Below are 27,943 nucleotides of genomic sequence, written 5' to 3'. Positions count from 1 at the left end.
CTGATCATATTCTGTTCCATTTGATTTCATTTTTTTTTTCAAATTGACCACTGTTAACTTGCTTGAATTCATCCTAATATGGGTGAGCATGGCACTGGGAAGCAGGGTTGCTGAAGCATGAAACACCCTATTAATCCACAACCCCTCTTTTTAATTGGTAAATCGTTCCCAGGCCACCGATTGAGCTTGATATTGTTTTTCAATGCCCCTATTTAGGACCCATCATTAGCAACTTTCCCTTTACACTTGGACGGATACAAAAAATATCAAATCGTTACCTTTGAATGAAAATATATTTTATTTATATCAATGTATTCTCCAAACAGAACAAAAAACATGGGTCAAGGCCCGGCTACTGAAATTTAATTTTTTCTATGATGCATGTCGACAACAGTTTGTTTTTAAAATATAAAAGTTATGCTATGGAAAAATGAATTATACGAATATGAATGCAGAAGAAAACAATAAAATCAAATCAAATTGTAATGTCGTCTAACTATATACCGTCTGAGAAAAGAGTAAGTTCATTGTACTAATTTCTTTCTTTCGTCCTCTCTTGGAACCATAAAAATAGAAATAGAAAAGTTCAAAAGTAAATAAAATGTTGAAAAAATCTATCGCAGCTTTTTAGCAAGTAAAAAAACACGAATACGAGAACCATAATCATATTAACAATTCTATCAAGAATCTTCTATATCTAAAGCTACCGAGTCTAAGGACATCAATACTGGGGCATAAAATGTTGTGCATCACTTTACGAACGATTTTAGTATAGTATGTAATTATGGAAAGCCGTTTTTTTTTTCTGAAATGAGTTGATAATTGCTGCACTAAAGCACTGTCTCTTTTGCTTGATAAGGTTTGTATGTAGCTATCTGTTTACTTGGTGACGGGTTTATAACCGTTTATTTTATTACCATTATCGCATACTGGGATTTTTTGTTGTACACATACAATGTTACGACTTATTATGTATACATTAATTCAATGCTTAGAACAATACTGATGTACAAATAGGCCTAAATAATACTTGTAAATCCCGACACCCTCATTAAAGAAAAACAAATCCTCGGGCAGATTGATGAGACCGGTTTTATTGGCGTTACACCCCATTCCGGGTATGACCTGCAAATGGGTCTGGGTCAGTCTGTAACACAAAGATTAGCGATCAATCGTAAGCTTCTTTTTTCACAACTCCTCCCAACATTCCCATTTTCTTAAGCTTGATTTTCACGATCGATAACAGTGTAGTCAGTGCAATCAATCGTTAAAAATGTTATACAATATTCTACAGCATTGCTACGTTGCCTACCTACATTGTTTTAAAATGTTCTAAAATGCTAAGCTTTGTTTTACTGCATGGCCCCAGATCTTATTTCGGATCTTTTTTTCTTTTTTTTTACTCGGAACCGCATGTTGCAACAACAGAGGCGATTTATCCGGCCCGGGATTTTACACCTTTAGCATGGTGTTATAAACTGAACTATTAAAAATGTTATGACAAGAAAACTAAAGTCATCTGTGTGTGTTTCTTGGCCCAAAATTGGGACGTTATAACTTACACCGATTACACCGAGAGCGGTGTTGAAATTACACCCTAGAAATTAAACATAATATCAACGAGTGTAGAAGTATATAACAAAGGGTGTTGTAAAAACACCCAGCATATATACTGCTGAACACGAAATTTACCACCGGAGTGAAATAACTGATGTGGTCCCCCGGACAGCCAACGTACTTTTTGCCTCGTACATGTAGTAAAAGTAAGGAGCACAAAACCCAGCGTTTCCATGTTTTCATTTGTCGTTTTGACGAATCTTAATTGCATTATGATTATATAAAATATTTTTGTTTATTCGGCTACCAAAACTTTAAAAACACATTTAAAGTATGGTAACCGAGAGTTTTGATTGAGCAATAAAGTCAGCCTCCCAAGTTACTATGGTTATTCGAAGTACATGTATCTTCATTAATACGAAATTGGTGGAATTCTTCTTCGTCACCGCTGGTATTTCTAATAGGTCTTCTCTTCTTGTCGGATAGCAAAGAAAAACTTCTGGAATAACAGGTTGACTTTCACTGTATAAACAATTATAAAAGAAAGTTTAGAAATAGGAAGATAAGATTAACATGAAAAGATATTGAAAGTAAACATGACAACGAAATCTATTCAAAATCCCGGGTCGGATCAACAAGGTATATAACCTGGTCCATTCAGGGTAATATATGGCCCGGAATAAGGTTCGATACAGATATAGCAGGTATACATGGTATAGGGTAAGATGGTTCAGATCTCAGTGACCCACAAATTGTCAAATCGGAAATTATTTTACTGGTCATTTTGACTCGGGACGGCATGTGGCATCAACAGACCCGGTTTCGGTAGGGTAAATTTTATGAACCATTTTTTCATTAAAGAAGCTTCCCTGCTGCAGTCATGACAATGGTAATACAATCATCATAAATTACATCATCACATTATCCTATTAAAACTGAATACACATTTGTATTAGGCTATTTTATAGCCACTGGTAAATTAAATGATTTGACTCACTGGCGGATCCAGGGGGAGGGCAAAGCCGGCCAGTACCCCCCCCCCTTGAGAGGCACAATTAAATTTTGTAATATAAAAATGCCGTTAAAACAGACGTGTGCCCACCCCCCCCCCCCCTATGAAAGTGAAGACCTTTTTTTTGCTTGTCAATTTTTTCGTGGACGAAATGTCCTTATTTTTTATTGAAAAACTTTTTATTTTCTCTTGCTTGTCAAGTTTTCTTCGGGAAAAATCTTTAGAAAATGTTGAATTCGCCCCTAATTTGACTCAATCATGAAAACTATCGAAGATCAAGTTGGAATTACTAAATGACTTACACGTAGCATTGATCATCCACTGGGGCTTGTTATTCCACCAAACACACAGATAATAAACCGGTATTCCGGCCAGGGTAGCAAGAACTCCAACAAGAGAATAAAGGGGTTTAGCGTAGAACGTCATCACCATGATAAAGAGAGTGAAGATGATGAAGATAATAGCAAATGGAAGAGGAATCTAAAAAGAAAAAGAAAATACGTATAGTAAATCTCGCAATAGAAGGGCACTGGGAACGATTTTTGACTGGAGGTGCTAATGTAAATTTGAAAAGAAAAAAGAAAATAAAATAAAAATGAATAAAAAAGTAATTTTTCAATTTTTACAAATCTTCCGGAATACCTGGGTATGCTGCCTATGGAGAATAATACACGCAGCACCCGCAGCGCAAGGACCCCCACTCCCGCTTCCCATGCAGGACCATGCGCAATAGGTATCTTCTTTTAGACATTTTATTACTTACCGTGCTATTGGTTGGTTCTTTATCCAACAGAGCAAATTATATTCATTAATTTTTATTTTTAACTACGAGGTGTCAGTCATCATACGCGGAACAAAAGTTGATTGTTCTAATTTTCTCTAGGGCATGCTAGCAGGTTATGGTGTATATCGAGAAAATATATGGGGCAATTAAAAAGGCCTAAATAATTATTACGACATATTTTCCCCAATTGACGCTGGGGCCAATGGTACGATTTTTGGATACGACCAACATTAGCGTACGCAGGGGGGGTTACAGGTGTTCAAACCCCCCCTTAATTTTTTTATACCACACCCTCAGAATTCGAATCCCCCTAAAAGAAAGTTGAAGACTTTTTTTTTTGCTTGTCAATTTATTTTTTTTAGGTACGAAACGACGTAAAATTTGTGGTGAAGATCCTTTTTTTTTGCTTGTCAACATTTCATTCAGCTTCAACCCCCCCCCTTCAAAATTCCTGCGTGGCGACCAAAGTATCTTCTGATTGATGCTCTAATGTAATTCCTGTTCTTCCTCTATTTTCATCTCCTCATCTTTTTTCTTTTGTTTTCATTACTTGAAAAATCACAACCATCCTGCAGTCCTTCCCCTTCGCAAGCCTTCACCTCAGGTCCGCCTTACCTTGAAAGGTCTCCTCATATCCTTATACTTCCACCTGTAGTAGGGTATGATGGCGATGGTCAAGGCCGAGAAGAACCAATCGATGAATGTAAGGTACTCTATCAGAACGAGGGCATCCCCCACCAAGATGAACAGAATACTAAAAGGGAGCTACAGGCAGCACCAATGATCAAAAGAAAATGATGGGTAATTTTTAGATTATTTCAATAAAGACCTGCCCTAATTCTCATACCAAAAACCAAACACACGAATGCCATACTACATGGAAACTAATACAACATTGATTTTATTGTAATATCAATATCTGGTTTAAAATCAGACCTCCTCAAAAAAAAAGAGAATAAGCAAACAAACCCCAAATGAACAGCTTTTACTATAAGAAACATTAGGCCTAAATATTTTTTTTAAACCAATAATGTTGCATTGGCTAAATTCTGATCACCACTACCTCCCCACTTTCCGTAATCAACAGGGGAGGGGGGTACTCACAAAGCCACTCAGTCACCCAGACATACAAACACTGACAGAAAGACAGATTGAGACAAGAGAAATAGAGTGAGGGAGTGAAATTACCGAAATTGCGATGGCAGGAATCGGGGTTAGATGGTTAATGTGAATCATCGATAGGAATTCTGGTAGGAGGCCCTCTCGTGCTGCTACGAAGAAAGTTCTAAGGTGCAAATCAAACGGAAGAGGGCAAAGCATACGAATTATCAATAATATACTAAATTTTAGTATATGACATTTTACTTTTACGCGAATTCAATTGATTTAGTCAACAAATATAATACAAGAGAATATAATGAACTTCGAGCTTCCGGACACAATGGGAAAAACATGATTTTACATGTACATGTAGTTACAGGGGGGATCATCGCCTTTGGGGCAATTTGGATCGGAAACATTTTAAAGAATACTTGATCTATGGATTTGTTTCATCGTTCGTTAAAAATTAGTAATCAATTGGTAATTATTCTTCATCATTGAAATTTGTGAAGAAAAAAAAACTTCAAGATGACTTGTTCAGGCGCGCAACTTACAACTGGTCCTTATAAAAGGTTGGTGTGATTTTAGTAAGTTCAAGCTTCGTAAGAGTGCATGGCATGATATATAAAAGTGTATTCAGGGGGTCCGGAAGCTGCCACCCTATACATGGTTACAAAAAGTGCTTAGAATGTCCACTTTTCAGGTCGGAATATCTCAAAATTTTCAGATGTTCAAATATTATGCTTCAGTCACATCAATGAAACCGACTCCAAATCAATCGACCGGTGATTCAATGGAAATTGATAATAGATTTTTGGTCGACCTGGAGTCGGCTTTACAGGTGTTACTGTGCCTACCTGGTCCTACCGAAGACGGCTCCGTTGAGATTACCAGCAGCAGAAAGAGCCACAAACAGCCAGATCAACCAAGACCAGTTGCCTAATGCCCTCACTCCAAAGTCCTGGGAGAAAAGTAGATTTAGTAAACTAAATCCTTTGCAGTATATGTTGCTGCTTCTTTTACTATACAGAACCATGAGTACGACGACGAATAGGATTGTATACTGCCCCCCCCCCCTCTTCATCTCGTCTTTGTTCATCTCTGTCTCTCTGCAGTTCTACCCCCGAACAGGGGTCCGTTGCAGAAAGAGTTGCGTTTAAACACAAGTCGAAAAAACAATCGCAAGTCCCAAATGCGCGCTGTTGATTGGTAGAAAATAAAGTTACGAATGATTTTTAGAGTTACGATTGATTGCAACTCTTTCTGCAACGGGCCCCAGACCGACCCCCCCCCCTCTCTCTCTCTCTCTCTCCCTCCCTCTCTTTCTCTCCCCCATCTCTCTCTTTCTCACCTTCCTGCTTCCCGCTTACTCCCTCACTCTTTATCACTGTCGCCTAGAGAGCATTTGATGAAGAGTTAATCACACCAGAAAAATTTTGATTTTAATAAATAGAGAAAAATCAAACTAGCATAACGCTGAAAAATTTCATCAAAATCGGATGTATGACATGTATGACATTTTAAAGTTTTGCTTATTTTTCACAAAACAGTGATATGAACAACTCGGTGATTTGCAAATGAGAGAGTCGATGATGTCCCTCAAACCCTCACTCGCAATTTCTTTTGTTTCTTATTGTTTGAATTATACAATATTTTATTTTTTACACATTTGACAATAAGGACCAACTTGACTAAACCATATAGTATTGAAACAATGCTAATTACACATATTAAGGGGGATTTAATCTTTGTTTAACTTGACAATGAGGACACAATTAGAATATTTCATATTTCATATAATAAAATACAAAAGAAATAGTGAGTGGATGACGTCATCAGTCTCCTTATTTGCATACTGACCAGGATGTGTATATAACTGTTTTGTGAAATTAAACGAAACTTTGAAATATCATATCTTTCTTATTTTACATCCTATTTTGATGAAATTTTCAGTGTTATGCTTGTTGGATTTTTCTCTTTTTATCCAAATCAACTTTTTGTTGGGGGTAGACTTGTCCTTTAAGTCAATAATTTCCAATGACTAATTTGGTTTCAGTCAATCAGATGTCACGATTTCTTCAAGCTTTAAACATCTGTCAGTGAAAATCACTCACAAAACTCTTGGTGAAACGCTCCGATCCCCAGTTTTTAACTTACAGCCCCTACTGCGTCTGATGATAATACTTCTTGAGGAGTTAGCAGAGAAAAGTAGCCAATGTTAGCAAGGAGATAGATGACGATGACGGTCGACATCGATATCATCACACTAATCGGGATCGTTCTAAGACAAAAAATATGACTATCAGATAGAAGTTACAGCTGTTTAAAAATCTCTTTGCAAAACAGCATAAGTAACAAATCCGTTGGTTAATAATGTGTCCGACCTACAAACAATGTCAATATCAACTGATCAACCGAAATTCTGGTAATTCTAACCAATAATTTGGTTGATTTTTGATAATTTCTATCGGTTGGACCCATTCACCAACACATTGGTTATTTTGACCAAACGTTGTTAAGAGTGCATAAAATAAATCTGTCGAGAAGTTTTGCGAAAATATATATATTTTAGACATGTTAGATGACTGACGTTATCTCCCTTTATCTAGTTCAGTGATGGAAATACAATCTTCATGTTGCAGTTGATTGATGGTGATATTTGTGAGGTGGTGGTGGTGGATGTGTTGGTGATGGTTTGATGGTGGTGGTGGTTTTGGTGGGGGATTGTTGGTGGTGGTAGAGGTGGTAGTTTGATGGTGGTGGTGTGGGGTGGTGGTGGTTTGGTAGAGGTGATGGTGGTTTGGTGGTGGTGGTGGACTGGTGGTAGTGGTGGGGGTGGTGGAGGGGTGGTGTTGGAGGTGGTTTTGCTGGAGGTAGGGTGGTGGTAAAGGTTGTAATGGACGATTGAGTTGAGGATGATGACGGCGGTGATGATGGTGCCGATGATGTGATAGTGGAGCAGCTGGTGATGATGACTGATTTTGGTGAATGAAATAACACAAAGTTTGGTCAACTTACTTTTCTGGTTTCTTTACTTCTTCTGTCATGGAAGAAATGTAGTCCCTGAATTTGAATTCGAAAAGAAAAGAATAATCATAGTATAAACAAAATCAAATGTAGATTTGCATCCATCATTTTGAAAGGTTAAGTTAAAAATGTTATAATGATAATAATAATAAGCAATAAGAGAACATAGGGAAGATGGTGAATTACCTGAATTGTTTTTAATAACTTGAGACGAAATCAAATACCTTTTGCGCATTTGACCCTGCGACAAATGCCCCACCGCTAATTTTTCTAAAGCAGTGGCGGATCCAGGGGGGGCAACATCCGGCCCATGCTCCCCCTTTAAAAAAATCAATATTTTTAATGCAGTTATACCGTTTATACACAAGTGTGCCCTCCTTTGTGAGTCATAGGAAAAATCTTTAATCATGTTAATGGGAATATCTCATCCACCCACAAGTGAGGACCTTTCTGTTTTGTTTGATTTGTTTTTAGCTTTATCAAATTTAAAGTTTTTTTTTTTTTACCGAAAACCTTTCCTTTTTTTTTTTTTTTGGGGGGGGGGACTTGTCAAATTTTCCTCGGGGAAAACGTGCCCCCCCTTGGAAAATCCTGGATCCGTCTATGTTCTAAAGATATAGGGTTAGTGACAGGACTGTGATATACGGTTTCTGCTTCGGAATATCGTGAGGATTATGATAAGGATTAGTATAATATAATTATTTCGCTCATAATGCAGATTTTTTTTGTCGGAGCAATTTCACAAGAGCAAATGTCATGGACCCGTTCAGATGTCTTTGTAATGCAAGTTGCATTAGATCTGCGCATATTTTACGCTATGCAAATTGACGTCACAATGGATGAACATGACTTTGTTATTGATCAACAATTATAGGTATCAGCTGATTTTTCACATGATCTGCATTTTGACTGCAGATCCAATGTGTTTCTTATAAAGCTAATTAGTTGAAAATAATCCATATACCATTTTTTAATTACTACTATTTCTTAATACTTTACTTTAAATTGCTGCAAAATATTACGAATATATCCTCGAGTTCCTCACATAGATGCAAAGCCTTTGACACGTTTTGGGGGTGTTTTGAATAGCACACTTACTCCAACAAGACTGCTGAAAGTTCGAAAACAAGCTCATGAACCCATATTTTTAATGAATTTTTTAGTTCTTTGTACAACTTCCTCTACAAACTAGCACATTTTGGTAAAAATGACATAGTCTTTGAGTAGTGCAGCATTTAATGTACTTCTCAGATTTATCAAGAAAATGAAATTGTTGAGAATATGTCTTCCACACCATTTGAAAGAACTGAAGGTCCTGCTAGCCTTAAAATTGCAAACGAATAGCAATATGTATGAATTCTCCATCTTCAGTACACAATTCTGAACTGGACTGTAAATTTTGATGAAAGTTACATAGATTTTGACTTCGTAATAGAGGTTTAACCTCAACGTAGTGATCTCATAGGGTATAAAATGCTAAATTCTTTTGAATGCGCAATTCTCGAGAGCTTCTAATTGGGTGAACTTCGAAGCTCAATAGCAAAAAATCAATTTCATGAACCCATGATATTTGTTGAATATTTGAAATATGCACGTGCTAAAGTAGCTTTGTGCAAAAACTGTGAAACGTCCTTAATATCTTACCAGCCCGAGTATGCGAATATTCCCGAATAGATGGCGAGTGGGACACCCTTGATGCTAATATCTGTATCCTCAAAAGCATTTTGAAGGTTTGACACGTGACCTGTAAAAAGCAGAATTGAGATTTAGGGAGTTATATCCTTTATAGGGAGAGGTATCTCGAAATGGTGAGTTCGATGAAGCACTGCTGTCCCTATCGAGAATATGTTATTTATCAAATATGAATTCTATTTGTGTTCTGTGGACTAAAAAAAACACGTTGGTTCATGTACAGCATATAGAATTTTCGTTGAATTTTGATGGATTTTTATAATCTTTAACATACTCTTATTGCGGATAGAAGAGTTCCTTCCAAATCCTTCCCAACAGGGGCGGTGCGACAGGGGGAGGATGCCATCACCCCCCCCCCTTATTTTGTAATTGAAAAGGGAAAAAATAATGAGAAAAATATATGATGAAATGGTAAAGAGGAAGGAAGAAGAAGAGTGCCAAAAGAGAGGTCTGAGTCGCGACTCTCAATCGCCCTGTTTCTACTCATTTTCCATGACGTCACCAGTTTAGGTGGTCTTTATTTTCAATGATTATCGAGCAATCCTATGTAGATTATTCCTACACCCGTGTGTTAAACCAAAACTTCCAGTAAGGTGAGAGGGCATCATTTATTTAGGGACAATAATGAATAAACAAAATCACAATTGATCCCCTCAAAAAACCCTGGGGTTAAATAAATTTATATCATACAATGAATATCGAACGATAAACAGGTATTCTATAGTCAGAGTCAGTGATTTGTCTGTATAATCATGGACCCCATGGACCAAAACCATGCACCTATTGATGATGATAAAAATGTCAGGCGAACCATTTTCGAGTTGAATACGCTGTGTTTATTTTCAATTGGTCTAATGCCAATTCGTCCAATTACCAACTCGTCTACTATCATTTGGTCTACCATCAGTTCGTCCACTATCCACATGGTGTAATTACCATTTTGACCACTCATTTCGTCTAATAACCAGTTTGTCCAATAGCGATTTAGTCTATACACAACAAAAAAAGTAAGTCCCCCCTTAAACAAACATCAATAATTTCCAACCAAAGCGAATTTTTAATATATTTTTACATGAGCGTATAGGTATTTTTATAAGCTACCCTCTGAGTAAATGTTATGGACGTATTTCATGTCATGCTTCAGTGAGCACCACCAGAAGGCAAAATTGTCACTTTTCAAAAGTCACAAGCTAAATATCATGACTTTGATTCCACTTTATTGGAACGAATTCCACATTCTCATCATAAAAAATAGTCAGAAGGCTTGTAAAAGGTACTTTCTAAAAGACGATACAACTTTTTGGCTAAATTTCACGGTTGAATAAACACAAGTCCAAATTTGCTCTAATTGGATTTTTTACACATTTCTATCGATAAAAATGATCGAATATGATGACAGTTATTTTTAGGAAGAGTATCTTCAACAATATTCATCATTTCACGGTTCAATGAACATTCAAAGAAAACAAAAAATACGATTTTCAAATATCATAGGCAAGTATTGTTTCATTTTGGGAACTGAAATTTTCATATCAACTTTTTTTCATTGTGTTCATGACCAATTAACATGCTTCATTGATTCAACCGCGTTTAATTATACATTCACGCTTGAATGAACATGTGGAATGTAATTAGCTCTTTTTTAAGTTATTGGAAAAAATGCAATTGCTAACTATGGATATCTGTCAAAACCCTTCTTGCATAGTTCATTTGATTTGATTTTTATGAAAATCCCGATGTGTAATGCATCAGTGAGCACACAATATTCGAAAATTATGCAAATGAGAAGAAAGTTCAAGGCCTTGGCCCCCACTCTGTGCCGTATCAAATGGTTATTTTGGTGTGCGTACCTTTTGGATAGTGTTACTCCGAAGCCATGTGCGAAGTTTCATGAAATAATTGTTGGCAGAAGTAACAACAAGTGGAATGCCTCTGGCCGTCTCACCTGCATCACGCGATTCAATATAGCAGCAGTGCTGATTTTGAAAACTACTATAACTCGCACAAGATGTTCAGTGATACTTGGTTACTCTTATTTCCACGTTTTATGAACTAGACCAATACACTTATAGAGATATGATGGCAATTCAACAAATACCCCCAACGTGGCCAAAGTTCTTTGACCTTACATGACCTTTGACCTTGATCATGTGACCTGAAACTCGCACAGGATGTTCAGTGATACTTGATTACTATTATGTCCAAGTTTTATGAACTAGACCAACACACTTTCAAATTTATGGCTGTAATTCAACAAATACCCCAATTTGGCCAAAGTTCATTGACCCTTAATGACCTTTGACCTTGATCATGTGACCTGAAACTTGCACAGGATGTTCAGTAATACTTGATTACTATTATGTCAAAGTTTCATGAATCAGATCCATAAACTTTCAAAGTTATGATGGTAATTCAACAGATACCCCCAATTCGGCCAAAGTTCATTGACCCTAAATGACCTTTGACCTTAGTCATGTGACGTGAAACTCATGCAGGATGTTCAGTGATACTTGATTAACCTTATGTATAAGTTTCATGAACTAGGTCCATATATTTTCTAAGTTATGATGACATTTCAAAAACTTAACCTTAGGTTAAGATTTTGATGTTGATTCCCCCAACATGGTCTAAGTTCATTGACCCTAAATGACCTTTGACCTTGGTCATGTGACATGAAACTCAGGCAGGATGTTCAGTAATACTTGATTAACCTTATGGCCAAGTTTCATGAACTAGGTCCATATACTTTCTAAGTTATGCTGTCATTTCAAAAACTTAACCTCAGGTTAAGATTTGGTGTTGACGCCGCCGCCGCCGTCGCCGTCGCCGTCGGAAAAGCGGCGCCTATAGTCTCACTCTGCTATGCAGGTGAGACAAAAACCGTCCATGAAAAAAACCCTAATTTCACATTTGTTACAATTTTGACTTCCTCTCTCATAGACATTGTGTACATTATGGGTGCACATGTTTAAGAATAAGTAACCCCTTATTCAATATGGTGGAACTTTTTATCAAGGCTGTCTTTAGCAATGTCATTTGGCAGTAATATTTATCAACCTATGGGCGGAATTCTGTGCAAAAATGGAATCGATTTTTTTATTTATGGATGAGTGAGCACGCATCAAAGTGGGAAAAGGGGGTATTTTCAATGTCACAGACTCATTTTAAAGGGTAATAAAGTGAATAATGGTGGCTGATTCGGTTTCAAATGTGACTTAATTGCTGTTGTTTTTATCATCCATCATTTCTATCACCACACACTTTCCGAACTTTTAACATTTTCATGGTTGAGCGAACACAATATTCGAAAACTTGGGAATGAATACTCTTTATACTGCATAAATGTATTATTTTCCTAACAATTTCTCAGGATCAGTTGAATTTATGGACAAATCAGTGGTGGATCCAGAATTTTAAAATGGGGGAGGGGCCTATAATCGGGGGAGCCACCAACATTTTCAAATTTTAACATGTTCTAACAAGTTGTAGAGGATACTACCATAAACCCCTATGCTGATACGTCACAATGCGTTGTGCTCACTCAACCATAAACATACGATACGATATCAAAATTGTGTGTGGAGTGGCTATATGATGGATAGTAAAACAGCATTAACACCATAAAATACATAAAAAAACAATTTATGCCCAACTTTGTATTTACACAATCTGAAAAACGAATCTTGTGAATTTCAAAAATTGGTCATTTTTAATTCAATCTTTAATTACTCATGCATGACTCAACCGATTAATTTCATTTGTCCCCAGGAGTTGCTTGATGAGTGTAAAAAACTACCTACAAAATTTCATATCTCAAAATAATTCCGTTCAAAATGTCATTTTGTCTAATTGGACTAAGTAGACGCAATGAATGAAAATAAAATGGATATTAGACCAACTGGTCCTGAGACGAAATGGTCATAGACGAATTGGTGATTAGTCGAAGTAATGATTGGGCCAAATGGCTATTAGACCAAATGGTCATGAGACGAAATGTTGATGGACAGAATGACATTAGACTAAATGAAAGTAGACCATTTGGAACGTTGATTCATGCTTTTGCCCCCCCCCCCCCCATCTGAAAAATGGATCGACGCCCCTGGTATAAAGTTAAGAATGATTGTATAAAAATACTTGAAAATCACCCTTTTGTCATTTTCATTAAAACCGAAATGCTCAGGGGTTTTAAAATTTGGTGTCATGACTCGTTTGACATGTTTGAGTGGTCAATTCACCTGTCACCGACTTTCTTCCTCCCGTTTTATCTGCTCCTATTCGGTAAGATTTTTTTTCCCATCCGCATGTCAATACGGAGTAAAGTCCTCAAAAGTCATTGAAGTTGAATGGCTCCCCTCAAAGTATCAAGGGGATGATTATCCCCCTCTGTTATAGGTTAATGAGCTTATGTCACGAGATTAGGAAACATTTCATAGCCCCAGATTAAAAGCACAAAAATGTCGCATATAGGTCCCTCCCCCATCGCAGACTACAATCTTACCAAAATTATATCTTGTTGGAACAGTTCATCAAACGTAATAATACAAATATTTTTATACACGTTTCAATGAAAACTTGAATTCGGGCTTGAATTATCATTGATCAAGAACCGAAGAGAAATTGCCGTTCATATAAAATTCTTGATACACATTGCATGGGGGTTCATCTCACATAATGACGTCACAGATTAAATTTAGACATCCACAACACTATTTTCCTTCTATTAATTTTACAAACGTTGAATGATTAGTATATTTCGTTTGTCGTTTCTTTTTTCATTAACAAATCGGCATCAGAGTTAAGTTTCCGTTTTACTGATGCGTATCAAATGACATTTTCATAAAGTCTTCGGTCTCATGTAATCATAATAACATCTATTTTATCAAAACATTATATCAACATGGAGTGACGTAAGAAAGCAAAGTGACTGAATCCGTCAAGTACACGTACCCCCCCCCCCCCCCACACACACACACACACACATACACAGGCTCCAGAAGGTAAACTATCACTTGGTCTACCTCCGGTTGGTCATGTTCGTCTACTTTCCGACCTGTCTTAATCCTACATTACTGTGGTTTGTCTGCAACTAGTTCGTCATTTGGTCTAATTGTCATTTAGCCCAGTTGCCACTTAGTCCCATTTCAATATAGATTATACCCATTTTGTCTGATATCATATCATCTAACAGGATTCTACATGATGAACTGTTTATCAATAAAAAAAGTGATTTGTCAAAGTACAAAATAATTAGCAGACGAAGAGAAAATTAGACCATCTAGTCATTAGACTATAAGTGGAGACCAAATGGCAAGACCAAAGTGATAATAGACCAAATTGGTTTAGCCCATAGACTATAAGCCTATATCTGAAGTAGACAAAGCTGCTAGTCCAAGCATAAAACCCCTCTCACCCCTACCCTCCCCCTTTCTCTCTGTCTACCCTTCCCCGTCTCACTCTCCCCCTCCCTCTCCCCCGCCTCCCATCCCCTCTCTCCCCTCCCTCTCTTTCTTTATTTCTTCTTTCTTTCTTTCTTTCTTTCTTCCTTCCTTCCTTTCGTTCTTTCTTTCTCTCTCCCCTCTCTCCCTTTCCTTCTTTCTTTCTTCTTTCTTTCTTTCTTTCTATCTTCCTTCCTTCCTTCCTTCCTTCATTCCTTCCTTTATTTATCTCTTTCGTCCTTTCTTTCTCTCTCTCTCTTTCTTTCTTTCTTTCTTTATTTCTTTATTTTTCACTCTTCTGCTTTCTTTCTTTCTCTCTTTCTCTCTCTCTCTCCCATTCACCCACATACATAATGGTATCAAACACTCACCCTTAAAGATGAAGACAAGTCCGGTGATGATGAGGATGATAAGACCTAAGACCTTCGCTACTGTGAAGAACACCTGAAGTCGGGCTGTCCACTTCACGCTAATACAGTTTACGAAGAAGATTAAAACTGGAAAGAAATGCATGAGAATACCCTTAAATATTGTTGATGTTCTTCAGGTATCTAGCATCTTCTCTTCTTGAATGGATGTTAAATAAGGAACATGGAATTAAAATTTTATTTTTATTTTCTTATACGTGAGTGACATCATCACACCGATATGCAGAAGTATTTCACGACCAGAAGGAGGGGGGGGGGCGAGGAAAGAAAGAACTGGTTAGGAATTGGGTGAAATCATCTGTAAAATATTATGCTAAAATCATTCACAAAATACTATTTTCATTCTAAAAAGGCCAAAACCGGTTAAAACAACCAGAAAAACCTTCCAAAACTGGTTAAAACAACCAAAAGAAACATTAAAAACCGGTTAAAACCGAAAAGCCTTCCAAAAAAAACCAGTTGAATAACCGAGAAAATGTCCAAACCCGGTCAAAACAACCAACAATAATCGGTCAAAACAACCGAAAACTTTTTAAAAACCCGGTTTAAACCCTCCCGAAACCGGTTTCAACCAGTTCAAGTTTCCAGATCGATTTGATAAGCGGCCACTTTGTTTGCAGGACGACTAAGGGGGTGACACCCTTCTCTCTCTGTTTATTTTTCTTTTCCAAATGCAGGTTTGAAGAAATAGCATATATACAATCATCTATGATCCACGATTAAGAAACCCCCCTTCTATTTTAATAACTCACATAGAACACAGATGGCAATCAGAACCACCGCGGACTGTGGCGGAGGAACCTCGTCGCACCCAAAGAACGGCACGGTAAGGTAGTTGGCGACGGTAAGTGACTGAACAGCGTTGGCCGAAGGCCCGATGAGGAAGAGCAATGTCCACATGCGAAGGAAGGCCACTACTGGACCAAAGGCATCAAGTAGAAAGGTGAATTCACCACCTGACTTGGTGTAGGAGGTGATGAGCTCCACGTAGCAGAGGGCGCCTGTCATCGATATGAGGCCACAGAGGGTCCAGAGGATCATTGCCCAGCCAACGGAACCGTTAACCCCTCGTAGGACACCCTGTTAAAAAAACCACAACAAATAATCGTTAAGCATACTTTCTGAACGAAATGTATGAAATTTCACTTGCCTGTCACTTTTATGCACATTATCGGGACTAAAACCTAATTGCCAGACGTTCAAAATGTTTTCTATCTAATAAAACGGATATCATTTTTATTGAACGAGAACACTAGTCTTGGTCCCAAAGTTCGATGTCTTCAATTAAAACTCTGGGTTGTGAATAACTGACTCTACCTATGTTTCACAATGCTTTCCCATCTGAGTTAGGCAAGTCATGGTCAGAGCCCAACCTGCCACATCCAATTTTTCAAAGGATTCAAATCTTGTTGTAAAGTATTTTGAACTAAAATGTGATATTTTTTTAATAATAGACTACGGTATCGTCTATGTAAAGGTATACAGATGATTTATTAAAAGAAGGAAAAGGGTCGGACTTAAGATGGATCCTTGCGGCACCCCATGATAGATGGGGTTTTTCAGATGAGAGTGATCCATTGATCATTGTGACAATATTTCTATTACTTAAATAGCTATGAAACAATTCCAATGATTTCCCAACATAAGACTTGAGTTTACACAAAAGAATTTCATGGTTGACGACATGGACGAGGTCAAAAGCTTTCTGCAGATCAACTGAAACAACTCCCGTGTAGTATCCTTTGTCAAGAGACATTAGCCTGTCATCCGTAACCTGTATCAAAGTAGTGTGGAGTGGTTTGCTCTAAAACCAGATTGATGTGGAGTAAAAATGTAATTTTCATTTAAATATTTGACAAGCTGGCGTTGTACAACTCTTTCTAATAATTTGGAGACCACAAAAGCGAGATTGGTCGGTAGTTGTCAGGATTCATTTTATCCCCCTTCTTTAGTAGCGGTCTTAGCAATTGTCCACCTTGTTGGCACAATCCCCAGATAAATTGACATATTTATAATAAATGTCAAGCTTTTCACAATATCAGGGCCACATAATTTTAGTATATACGAACTTATTCCGTCAACACCAACTGATTTCTTGTTTTTCAAAATGGTTATCTCACGCAATACATCGTTGCAAGTTACGGGTGGCTCAACTCAAATGTACAGTTTTTATATTATAAAACGGCCATTATTACAACTTGATACAAAACTGGTGTCAACCATATCACTTCTATCAAGACAATTTTGGGCAACATTTGCAAAATGTGAATTGAATCTTTCAGCCAAGTTATATCAGTCTTGTTAAAACTGTTCTTCGATTTATTTGGTAATAGAGATTTTAGTACATCCCATGTATTTGTTGTGCCCTTGTACAATCTTGAATCATTACAGAATAATAACTCATTATATGTCTTTTTTATTACATATTGTGTAATTTTATTTCTCAGTCTTCTATAGTTTTCCAATCTTCCTCTAATTTGAATTTGAATTTTTACATTTCAGACACTATCATCGAGTCGAGTTTAATTTAAAGCTATTATGTAAATATTGTTTTGACATATGGTATTTTATCTCATCAAAATGCTTAAGCAAACTAACATTTAGATGCACACAAAAATGAGGCCGGCCACTGCTATTGATAAGTAGTAGTATAGTAGTGGTAGTAGTAGCAGCAGCAGCAGCAGCAGTAGTAGTAGTAGTAGTAGTAGTAGTAGTAGTAGTAGTAGTAGTAGTAGTAGTAGTAGTAGTAGTAGTAGTAGTAGTAGTAGTAGTAGTAGTTGTTGTTGTTGTTGTAGAAGTAGTAGTAGTTGTTGTTGTTGTAGAAGTAGTAGTAGTAGTAGTGTAGTAGTAGTTACTACTACTACTACTACTACTACTACTACTACTACTACTACTACTACTACTACTACTACTACTACTACAGTAGTAGTACTACTACTACTGTAGTAGTAGTAGTAGTATACTACTACTACTACTGTAGTAGTAGTAGTAGTAGTAGTAGTAGTAGTAGTATGAAATGATGATGATCCGTAGAGATGGAACTAACCTTGGGTGAGACGAATATTCCTGTTCCAATAACTATTCCAATGATGAAGCTGATGCAACTAGCCAGTCCTAGTGTCCGTTTCAGGACCACTTTCTCACCACCAGTTCTCTCCGCAGCGGGGGTCTGGCCGACATCTTTGTCCGGATCACCCATCCTTTATCCGATCTTATATCCACCAAATTTATCTGAACACAATTTTTACCCTGCAATTAAAGTGTAGGAGGAAAATCATATATGTATGATCACGATAATAAATGTATAAATTATACACGTCTGTAACTACAAAAAAGACTTTTATAATATGTATGTTTTGAAAATAATAAGGGTACAGTATTTCATGAAGTAGAGTGTTGTAGTAGATGACTTTCACTGACTAATTTTTTATGAGCCAATCAGATACATGGATTTCAGTAGCGGGTATAGCAGTTATTAATACAAATCACCGTTTCAGTTCGTTTCATGAAACGTTCCCCTGGTCAATCTGCCGGGTCAATCTACCATGCTAATTGCCAGTGATGATTTCAATATTTCATAGAAATGCCTTACGAGTAATAGCTTTGTTGTATTATTATTGATGAATCGCTGTCAAATTATTTTAGGGTAAATAGATAACCTTTCTTTAAATCTTTGAAAACTTGTCCCGTCGATAACGGAGTCAGTGGATATTCTAAAATAGATATAATCATGAGTAAATACCTACAACTTATGGTTTGCCTAAGTTTTGACTTTTTCACTATCAATTTGATGTACTCACTTATACTGTGTTTTGTCGCCAATACTATTTCAAATCAAAACACACTCCTTGTATTTTTTTGGTGTTCTGAATTTTACCATTTAGAGGCAAATGTTGCAAATTTATCGTTGTCTATTTTATGATTCTATCGCTGTACTCTAGACTATAACCATAACGTCGTGACCACGGTCACCCGAAATTTACCAAATCGTGCATAACTTTCAAACGGTTCGCGTCCTCAACTTCGCCTTATCGGTTAGCAACAGTCATGCATGATATTGGTGAAAATCAGCGCATGAAGGAGTTATTTTACCAACCTTGTATTGATGAGTTAATATTAGCAAAATATACACTGGTATATATATAAAACATAAACATGAAACAAGCGACCAACCTTAACCGTGTTTTAGGCTCCTTTCCCCTGTGCACATCCACTGGTGCCTTGTTCGAATCATACAAGAGACAAATGAATACTATCAGTAAGACCTGTTTATTGGGAGGGACATACATTGTTGGCCTCGAAAACACAATGGCAACAGAGCATCTCTCCATAACCATAAAGCCCCAGAAATTGAATTACCTCTTTTTACAATGACTTTTCTAGAGAATTATGCCCTACTGCAAAAAGTAGTTGTCATGCTTCACAAATTCGTCTCGCTAAAAGAGGGAAGAGAGAGAGAGAGAGGGGGGGGTGGGGAAAACAGATAAACAGGATCTACAAGGGAGAGATCGAGAGGGGGAGCAGAACATCAAGTAGGTTTAAATACTTCTTGATCACACCAAGAGAGAGAAATGGTATAGGAAGGACAGTGAATGTCCCGGTAGTAGGTCTAAATCATCGCCTAAAATTTCAATCCACGCTTCTGTATCGACAGTTATTAGAATGTCCTGGTTGTAGGTCTAAATCGCCGAAAATTTGATTATTGATGATTATTACAAAAAGTGCTTGGAATATTCACTCTTAAGATCTTGATATAAAAAAATAGTAGGCTCGCACTTCGCTCTCGCATTAGGTCGATTTATTTACTGACATACTTATCATCTCTATTTATTTCTATAAAAAAAAGGTTTGATTTTCAGGTCTGAATATCAATAATTTTCAGCTTGCGCTTAGCGCTCACATTAATTGCTTCAACCAAGAACAGAAAAAGAAAGAAGAGCAAAGGAAAAGTGTAAGATATGATGTTATTTTCTGAATATCATTTCAAAATCAATCTCAAAGTAAGATTATCTTGAAAAAAAATTTCTCGCTCCGGACTTTGCAACTTTTTGCCACACGCGCCATGCTGTACCATCCTTTTTAATGTTAATTTTTTTTTACTCATCACGCTACTGCATAGACTTCGGTCTAATGCTTGCGCACAGTCATAAAGAAATCCTGTTCTTACCATATGATCGGAAAAATTGTTTGGTTCCTGTCCCCTTTTGGCCACTGACCCCTGTTACGCCTCAAAATGAGGCGTGTTCAATTTGGGAGCAAAATTTTTATTTGATTTGATTTATTGTTTTCTTCTACATTCATAACAATTCGTATATAATACAATTTTCAATAGTAACAAACATAATATATTGGTAATTGATTTTGGTATGAATCATAAGGAAAAAAAATACAAAATAAAAAAGTCATTCAAAACAAATATGATCTAAAGAAAATTTAACATTTACAGTTTGCAGGAGAAGGATTGGCATGATAAGCAGATTGCTTGAAAAAATGACAACCCCGGAATAAAACTCATTGAATTAATATATTATGAAGCAGAATGGAAATATTTTTTATTGTTCATAATTTTATAATGATGAAGATGGAGATGATATGAATGAGGATGATGGTGATAATGGTGAAAATGAAGGTCAAGATGAAGATGGAGATGGAGATGATGATGATGATGATAATGATGATGATGATGATGATGGTGGTGGTGGTGGTGGTGGTGGTCACGGTCATGGGAGAGTATTGGTGATGATTAAATCACAGGAAAAGTGATTTAATGATTAACTAAAATACTGATTGATTTCATCGGTACTTCAAGCTGGTGTTAAGTTAGTTTTAATGTATTGAAATACAAAATGAAACTAATAGTGTCATTTCCCCTCTTCATGATTCTCTCGCCCTTTCTCGCTCTGATTGGGTTAATATCAAAGTCACCCAGTGCTAAAACTAGAACAGCATGAAATCAATGCCAGGTTGATTGTTTTCCTGTTACCGCTGTCGAAGTTCAACGTGGGCACGAACATGGCACAGTGTGAGCCCCTGATATATTCTACCCTACCCCTTTACCTATTCCACCCCTCCCCCATATGAAGGGTCTTAAACAGCCCTCCGACAGACCATGAACTTAAATCATTCCATATTGACAATCATGTGTATCACATCCGAGAACCAAAAATTATACTTGATTTATTTTCATACTAATATGAAAAGTATTTCCACTTTTTTCCAAATTTAGCGAGAAAGTGTTTCATTCTTATTCGTGTTTCCCGTTTTCTAGGGGTGTAGACTGTTAGTCTGCAAGCACAGACCCTGATTGAAACTTTAATCAACAAGTGGGACTTCACACAAAGACTAGCACATATAAGACTTACTTATTCATTTCAGGGGGGCCTCAAGTCATTGTAGTCTTTGCATTCAGACCCCTTAACTCGAGTGAAGGTTTTGCACAACAGACTAGTAGACCGTTGGAAAAAATTTGGTTTATAACCTTTTTTTTTTGCTTGTCAATTTTGTTTCCTGCGTCCCCCCCCTACAGTTTTTGGTTGATAACCTTTTTTTTTGCTTGTCAAAAAATTTGGTGGTCGCCCCCTATAATTTTTGGCTTCCGCCGCCAATGCCCCCCCCCCCCATTTAACTGTAGTATTTATTCAATCTTTTTTATATAACCATTGAGGTAAAAAGAATGGAGAGTCAACAATATTCAAATAGCTTCCAATTTCTAAAGAAGTACAAAAGAATAAAAATTCAGATGCACTGGAGCCTTTCATGGCGACCTATGATGCCACCAGTTTCATGAGAAAACTGAAAAGTGATTTGTGTTGAAATTAGACAACTGTGACATTTCCATTTTTATTTGAGCACAATCCGATATTTAATACAATAACAAAATATACATCAAATGCTGATTGTGTCCTGAAGCTGGGCGAAATATTGAATGATAACAGTTTTAAAATGTGATAAAATCTAATAATTTGACATTTTTTAAACCAACATTTTACAAAATCCCGCAAACTTCCATACTATAAAAATAGTATGATTACTTTGTTGGAATATATTAATATGTGTCAGAACTGCGGCCAAATGCGGCCAGTCGAATAATTTCAAATCATATATATTGCAACATTTATATTTGCTGTCTCCTGTAAAAGTGAGCAATGTGTCTGTTCATATTGTCCGACATGAGGCAGCGTAAACAGGTAAAGTAATTGTAATTCGCGTTTAAGTTTGTAGTTATGCAGGAATCTTTTTTCTACAATCTGCAAGATATATGCAATGAAACACAATCATGTGTAAAGTATTTTGTCATTGCTGCATCAAAGTGGCTATAAAAGAAAAGTGTATTGTTCTCCATATCGTAAAACTCCTTGACATAACAAATGAAATAATATATACATACAGAGATGATCATTAAGGTGATACATGGGATAGACACAGAAAAATGTAAGATATTTTCAAATTCATCAAGAGGCCGACCGCCACGGTATTTTCATAGGGGACGCGAAAACTAACTAGAACGTTATGCTATTTTTTCTCAATTGAATGACAAGATTTTTTTTTATTCAAACAAAATTACAACCAAGAGCTCTCCTTAATTTTTTTTCTCCTTCCTTCGCGTTCTTCCTTTACCCCCCCCCCCCCCTCTTCCCATGCAGGCGCGTATCCAGCATCAGATCCTACAAAGCATTTCAGGGGCCCAATAATTGTCTGGGGACAATAGTGACTCTATTATGCTTGTGCATGGGTCCATACATTTTTTGGGCATAGTTGATGCTGGATACGATATAGCTCCCCCTCCCTTTTTTCTTCATCCCCGCCCCTTGTAGCGCAGTCCTGCCCCTTGCACTTGCAGCCAAGCCCCCTGCCCAAAGGAGAAAAAAAGATGAATAATAAATAAAATGAGTGCGGGGTTAAAAAAGGGGCCTTTATGACGTGAATTGCTTGAAAACGTACTTAAAATGTGTACTGTATAATTTGGGTAAAATTGAATGGAATATCTTACCTGGATTCTGTTATGCCGAATTAACGAAACTATTGCAATAGCCACATGGAAAAGGCACATCTGTTTCACTAGAACTAAATGAATTCCTTCTGATGTGACAGGTACATTATTACAATGTGCTACTTAACTAAATCAGACAAAGGTAGCGCTTCACTCGATTATGGTGACGTGTAGGCCTGCGTTATTTTTCGTTGCCAAAGTTGGGCAAAACGAACTGCATAAGGGATTGTGCAGACAGTGAAATTTGCCGACTCATTGTACAAAATTCCTACCCTGAAAAACATAGGTTAGCTTGTTTGTTCTTTCGTTTTCTATCTTTTTCATGGAATAAGCATGCATGTTTTTTTTTTGTTAAAGAACTTGCAAGTATGTTTCTGTCTCTTGAGTAGGAAGTTTGCGAAAGATGAAAGAGCACTTTGTCCCATTTTTCATTATTTATTGGTTAGAAACACAGGACATGCTGAAGAATATGATAAAGAATGTGTCGATGGAATACTAGTATATAACATTCACAGATCTATTTATTGTAGTTGTTTAAAAACGTCATGTTGAGCAGAAATTACGTGACAGTTCACCCCATTATGTTATTCAAAGCACAGCGGTAGATGGAATGAGAGTGGGGGAGGAAGAGGGGGGGAGACACACAAAAAGAGTGAGATGAGAGAGATACAGACAGACAAAGATCTTCAGTTTTTAACTTTTTTAGAGTGCAAATATTGGGAATTAAAATATATATATTAAATTATCATTTAGCATTCCAATTTTAGAAAAGTGTTATTCCTTCTTTAAAAGTTACTTCAGTTGCATCATTTCCTAACACGTTATTGAGTTGATATCAGAAAGGCTGTACGTACAAATATCAAAATTGAATTTCAGATCATTCCATAATTGAGAATTATTTTTCTATCCGAAGCAAAAAATAAAAATGATTAATAGATAAATGAATAGATGATAAATAAATGAATGAATAAAATACATAAATGTTTTTTTTCATCGGGCACCCAATTGAAATAAATATTTCTGTAAAATCGTAAAACACATTTACTAAAACATGCGTAATGATATTTCGAAGCATCCTAGCAATATATGTATTAGTACAAACATACAATAATGTACTATATGAACTATAACGGTTAGTAACAGACACTTTTAGGGGATTAACCAAAACTTAAAAGGAGCTTTAAAACATGAGATATGAAAATTACGATTGCGTGGGTTGCAAGGTTAGGGCTGAGGTTATCAAGATCAGCCATATTCCGTAGAGTTGCAACTGAAAACACATCTTGATTTTCAATTAATAAAAAAGGCATATTTAGGACTTAAGTGGGTTTATTTTTTAAGCAATTCTTTGTCAACTGGCCCCATAGAGCTCCTTGACGAAAAAGACAACACAACCACACCCTCCCATTCTCTTCTCCCCCTTTCTCTCTCGTCTACTACTACTAATACCATCCCTGGAATTTTGAACATGATGTTGAGATTATGTTGTTTTTTTTTTGTTTTTTTTTTTGGGGGGGCTAATATTCATTTTTTGTCCAAATGTAATATATTATATAATTATTATGTAAGGATGGGTATGTGTGTGTGAGGGTGTGTGTGTCTATATATATATATCTATATCTATATCTATATCTATATCTATATCTATATCTATATCTATATCTATATCTATATATATATATATATATATATATATATATATATATATATATATATATATATATATATAATATATATATATATGTATATATTTCTTTCACAACATATTTAGATACAAGAGTTGCCAAAACTGCTGTACATGTATAATTTCTCATTATATATACATGTAATGTATAGAACAGAAATCTTTGAATATTTCTACATTACATTCTGTACAGTGTCCAGCACGAACACGATAAATGTTTGCACATGCACGAGGAATAAAGACGGTTTCTGATCTAGCACTTCGTTGATGAACATGAGTTCCATACAAGGAGTCCGTCTCAGTTGCATCATCCCAAAATGACGTATATTATTATCATATTCCATCTTAATGAGGGATATGTATGATAAATCATGCACATTCAGTATCAGAGGCGTGACCGTACTATATTACAGTATGGTCTGTGACGTACTGACTAGGGACGGGGGGGGGGGCTCTTTGGGGCTATGGATCCCCAATATTTTCACGACCCACAAACTAAGAGAAAGGGAAAGAGGGAAAAAAGTAGATATGTGATTAATGTTGTCAACAATATAACATTTTTTTAAATGTTTGTATTAAATAGGTCATAATATTTTTGCACAGTCACTTCGTTCAATCGCAGCTTTTTAGAGACTTTGGCCAATTAAGCCACTGGGTATGGTGATAGTGCATGGGGGAAATAATTAATTTTGGCTAGGGATGCATCAAAATATATTCATGTAAAATCGCAAAAATGCATCCACTGGGGCGCGTTTTTTTTTAATATATTTCATATCATTCATACCGCAAAAAACTTGAGACATACACATTAAATGTATTACCCCCTTTATGTTTGGATTTGAAATCAATAAAATAAACTTGAAACTTACATTGCTAAACTGGAATAGAGACCAACTTCTAAAGAGAATGTGTGGAGGTATAAGGGCACTGAAAGATTATTTAGCAGGGGGCGCGGAACGGTTTTGAAAGTGGGGGGGGGGGCTGACCGTGCAAAAAATCGCAATCATATTGCAATTTTTACGTGTTTTGTACACGGTTTTGTAAAAAAGTAGAGGGAGGGGGTTAAACCCCCCCCCCCCGCGTTTCCGTGGCCCTTCGTTGTTACAATATAGAAGAACCGTATCTCCACGAACTTAAAACGTTATACGGTCCTGTAATATTGTTTTGACTTTTGAATCACCGGATTTGAATCTAATTGGTGTTGTACCTGATGAATATTGAATAAGTAAGTATCATGTTCATTAGATTTAAAAAAAACTACTGTTGATATTATTTGTTCAGAATAAAAAATAAAAGACGAATACCGGTATATAGGGGTTTCAACTAGTATGCTGTGTCAAACGATTCTCGGCTTTCAAAAATTCTATAGTGTAATTGTTTTTTATTCAAATAGGCGGGTTTTATCATCACAAATGAAGATATATTCAAACAACATAGCATTTATCATGAAAAAGATAGAAAAAATAAAACAAAACAAAGAAATACCTTCTCTTCAAGCTTTAATCACCAATCATACCGTTTTTTCTTTTTCACATAGTCATGATAGTACACATGATAAAATGAGAACTATCCCTAATTTTTTAAAGTGTAACATTATACATTACAAAGATCATGGTGAACTATTTTGACCGGGTTATATTATACGTCAATTTAAAAAATATATATATCCCTTGTTTATGGTGTACCAGAGGAGTGACAAGCGGAAGAATATGACTTCCACCTGAGCATGCTGAACTGAGTGCGCAAGCATATGTGATTTCCGTCTCTTTTATAATATGTAATGAATGAGGCGATCGTGCATGAAATATAACATCAAGTTGGGTTTTTTATCCGTACTATTTATAAACATTATAATCATCATAATCATCATCATCATCGTCATCATCATCATCATCATCATCATTATCATCATCATCATTATCATCATCACCATCATAATCATCACCACTATCGTCATAATGTTTAACTTTTTTTCTCAGGCTCGAATGTATCCATGGAAATTAATATACATGAATTGATTTATGTTGATTGATTTTTTTTTGGTGTGTAATATTAATTGTGGGTATTTTCTTCCCTTGAATAATAAATGTTGCCCAGTGGCATTTATCGATTGATCCCAAGTTAGATCTTGTAAAGCGCGCGATTTCAATACTTAACATGTTTGATACACCTGTCATTGACTGTGGACTTTGGAATAGGGAAGTGAGCACATGTGGAAATTGTTCATTTTTCATTCATTACACATTTCTCTAATCAAGGTAAACTAACATGATGGAATAACATTGATTTTATTTCTCTATTCAATTTCAATATCGTTATTCAGGGATGTATAATGGCATAACATACATGTACATGCCATCTCTAAGGATGCCAAAAATAATATTTTCATAATGCGCGTGATTCTCACCTAGAGGCAAACACGGGGAGTGAGACGTGTCCCCTAAAATTCCAAAGTTGATGGATTAACTTTGATTACATGCAGGAAATATGTTTACCCTCACAGTGAATTTACGCCAGAAATTTTACCCTTTTGCATTTCAGCCCCTTTAGATAAGCTTTTTTCCCCCAAAAGGAAGGGGACATCCTAGACCCTCCCCTCTATGAAGCAAGAGCTAGGCGAGTCTTGCGAGGCCCAGGGATGCTATAGCAGCGCCGCCGATCCGACTGCTTTCAGCGATAGGATGATCAAATTATCAAGAGGTCTAGCTGCGGCCAGACATCGACCGTCAGTGACCAACCCCCATCTTAGAGAATGTTTCTCGTAGGAATGGTGGCAGAAATTGGCATTTAAAGAATGCTGCGATTACAACAAAATCCCGTTTTTCAGGTCAGTATAATCATAATATGTTCCAGCTCGCACATATTTCGTGTACCGAGATACGTAAATGTTTATGAATTCAAGCGATGGTTAAATTGTCCAGTTTCAAAACAGTGTGTTTAAAATGTCATGAGCTTTCCATTTGTGTTACATTGCACATAAGATTGTTCAAAGGCGTATCTTTAAGCACTTCTCTACTGTTCCGTCTTTATCATAATAATATAAATATCACACCTTCTCCCGTTGGTCGCCCCACTCGATCGTTGCTAGCGTTCTTCAAATCCTGGATCAGCCACAATGTATGTGCCCCCTCGGCATAGAGAAATATTCTATTTATGGTGCCCCCTTCCCCTCCATCAAGCTCTTTCTGCGACCCTGCTTGATGGAAACCTCACACGAGTCTACCCAGAGATTA

At 36.5% G+C, this 27,943-nt stretch overlaps 1 protein-coding gene across 3 annotated transcripts; it reads right to left on the bottom strand.

Moving 5' to 3' along the window:
• Window positions 1-282: 282 nt before the first annotated feature.
• On the bottom strand, window positions 283-23,520 carry LOC129269738 (cystine/glutamate transporter-like). Of its 3 annotated transcripts, XM_054907237.2 has the most exons (13): window positions 23,027-23,117; window positions 19,210-19,256; window positions 18,083-18,285; window positions 15,789-16,116; window positions 14,980-15,105; window positions 9,126-9,225; window positions 7,473-7,517; window positions 6,612-6,735; window positions 5,312-5,415; window positions 4,542-4,638; window positions 3,969-4,118; window positions 2,872-3,049; window positions 283-2,079 (listed from the first exon to the last, which is right to left on the bottom strand). In XM_054907237.2, the coding sequence occupies exons 3-13, from the start codon at window positions 18,233-18,235 to the stop codon at window positions 2,015-2,017; spliced, it is 1,470 nt and encodes a 489-aa protein (XP_054763212.1). In that variant the 5' UTR covers window positions 18,236-18,285; window positions 19,210-19,256; window positions 23,027-23,117; the 3' UTR covers window positions 283-2,014. The 3 variants fall into 3 exon arrangements, with proteins under 3 accessions (XP_054763212.1, XP_054763219.1, XP_063951490.1); XM_054907244.2 differs by lacking the exon at window positions 19,210-19,256 and having other exon boundaries at window positions 23,027-23,520; XM_064095420.1 differs by lacking the exon at window positions 23,027-23,117 and having other exon boundaries at window positions 19,210-20,117.
• Window positions 23,521-27,943: the final 4,423 nt, after the last annotated feature.

The sequence above is a fragment of the Lytechinus pictus genome, chromosome 2 (genome assembly GCF_037042905.1).
Source record: "Lytechinus pictus isolate F3 Inbred chromosome 2, Lp3.0, whole genome shotgun sequence".
NCBI classification, from domain to species: Eukaryota; Metazoa; Echinodermata; class Echinoidea; order Temnopleuroida; family Toxopneustidae; genus Lytechinus; species Lytechinus pictus.
This window is presented reverse-complemented; position numbering and strand designations above follow the sequence as displayed.

Bases quoted from the DNA above. Each gene is read 5' to 3' on its own strand.
- LOC129269738 (XM_054907244.2), bottom strand. From the start codon at position 18,235: ATGGGTGATCCGGACAAAGATGTCGGCCAGACCCCCGCTGCGGAGAGA. The intron at 15,106-15,788 runs GTGAGTTATTAA...ATTTCTTTCCAG, and splicing joins GATTGCCATCTGTGTTCTAT to TTTTAATCTTCTTCGTAAAC. The intron at 9,226-14,979 runs GTGAGTGTTTGA...TGCTTTTTACAG, and splicing joins ACTTGTCTTCATCTTTAAGG to GTCACGTGTCAAACCTTCAA.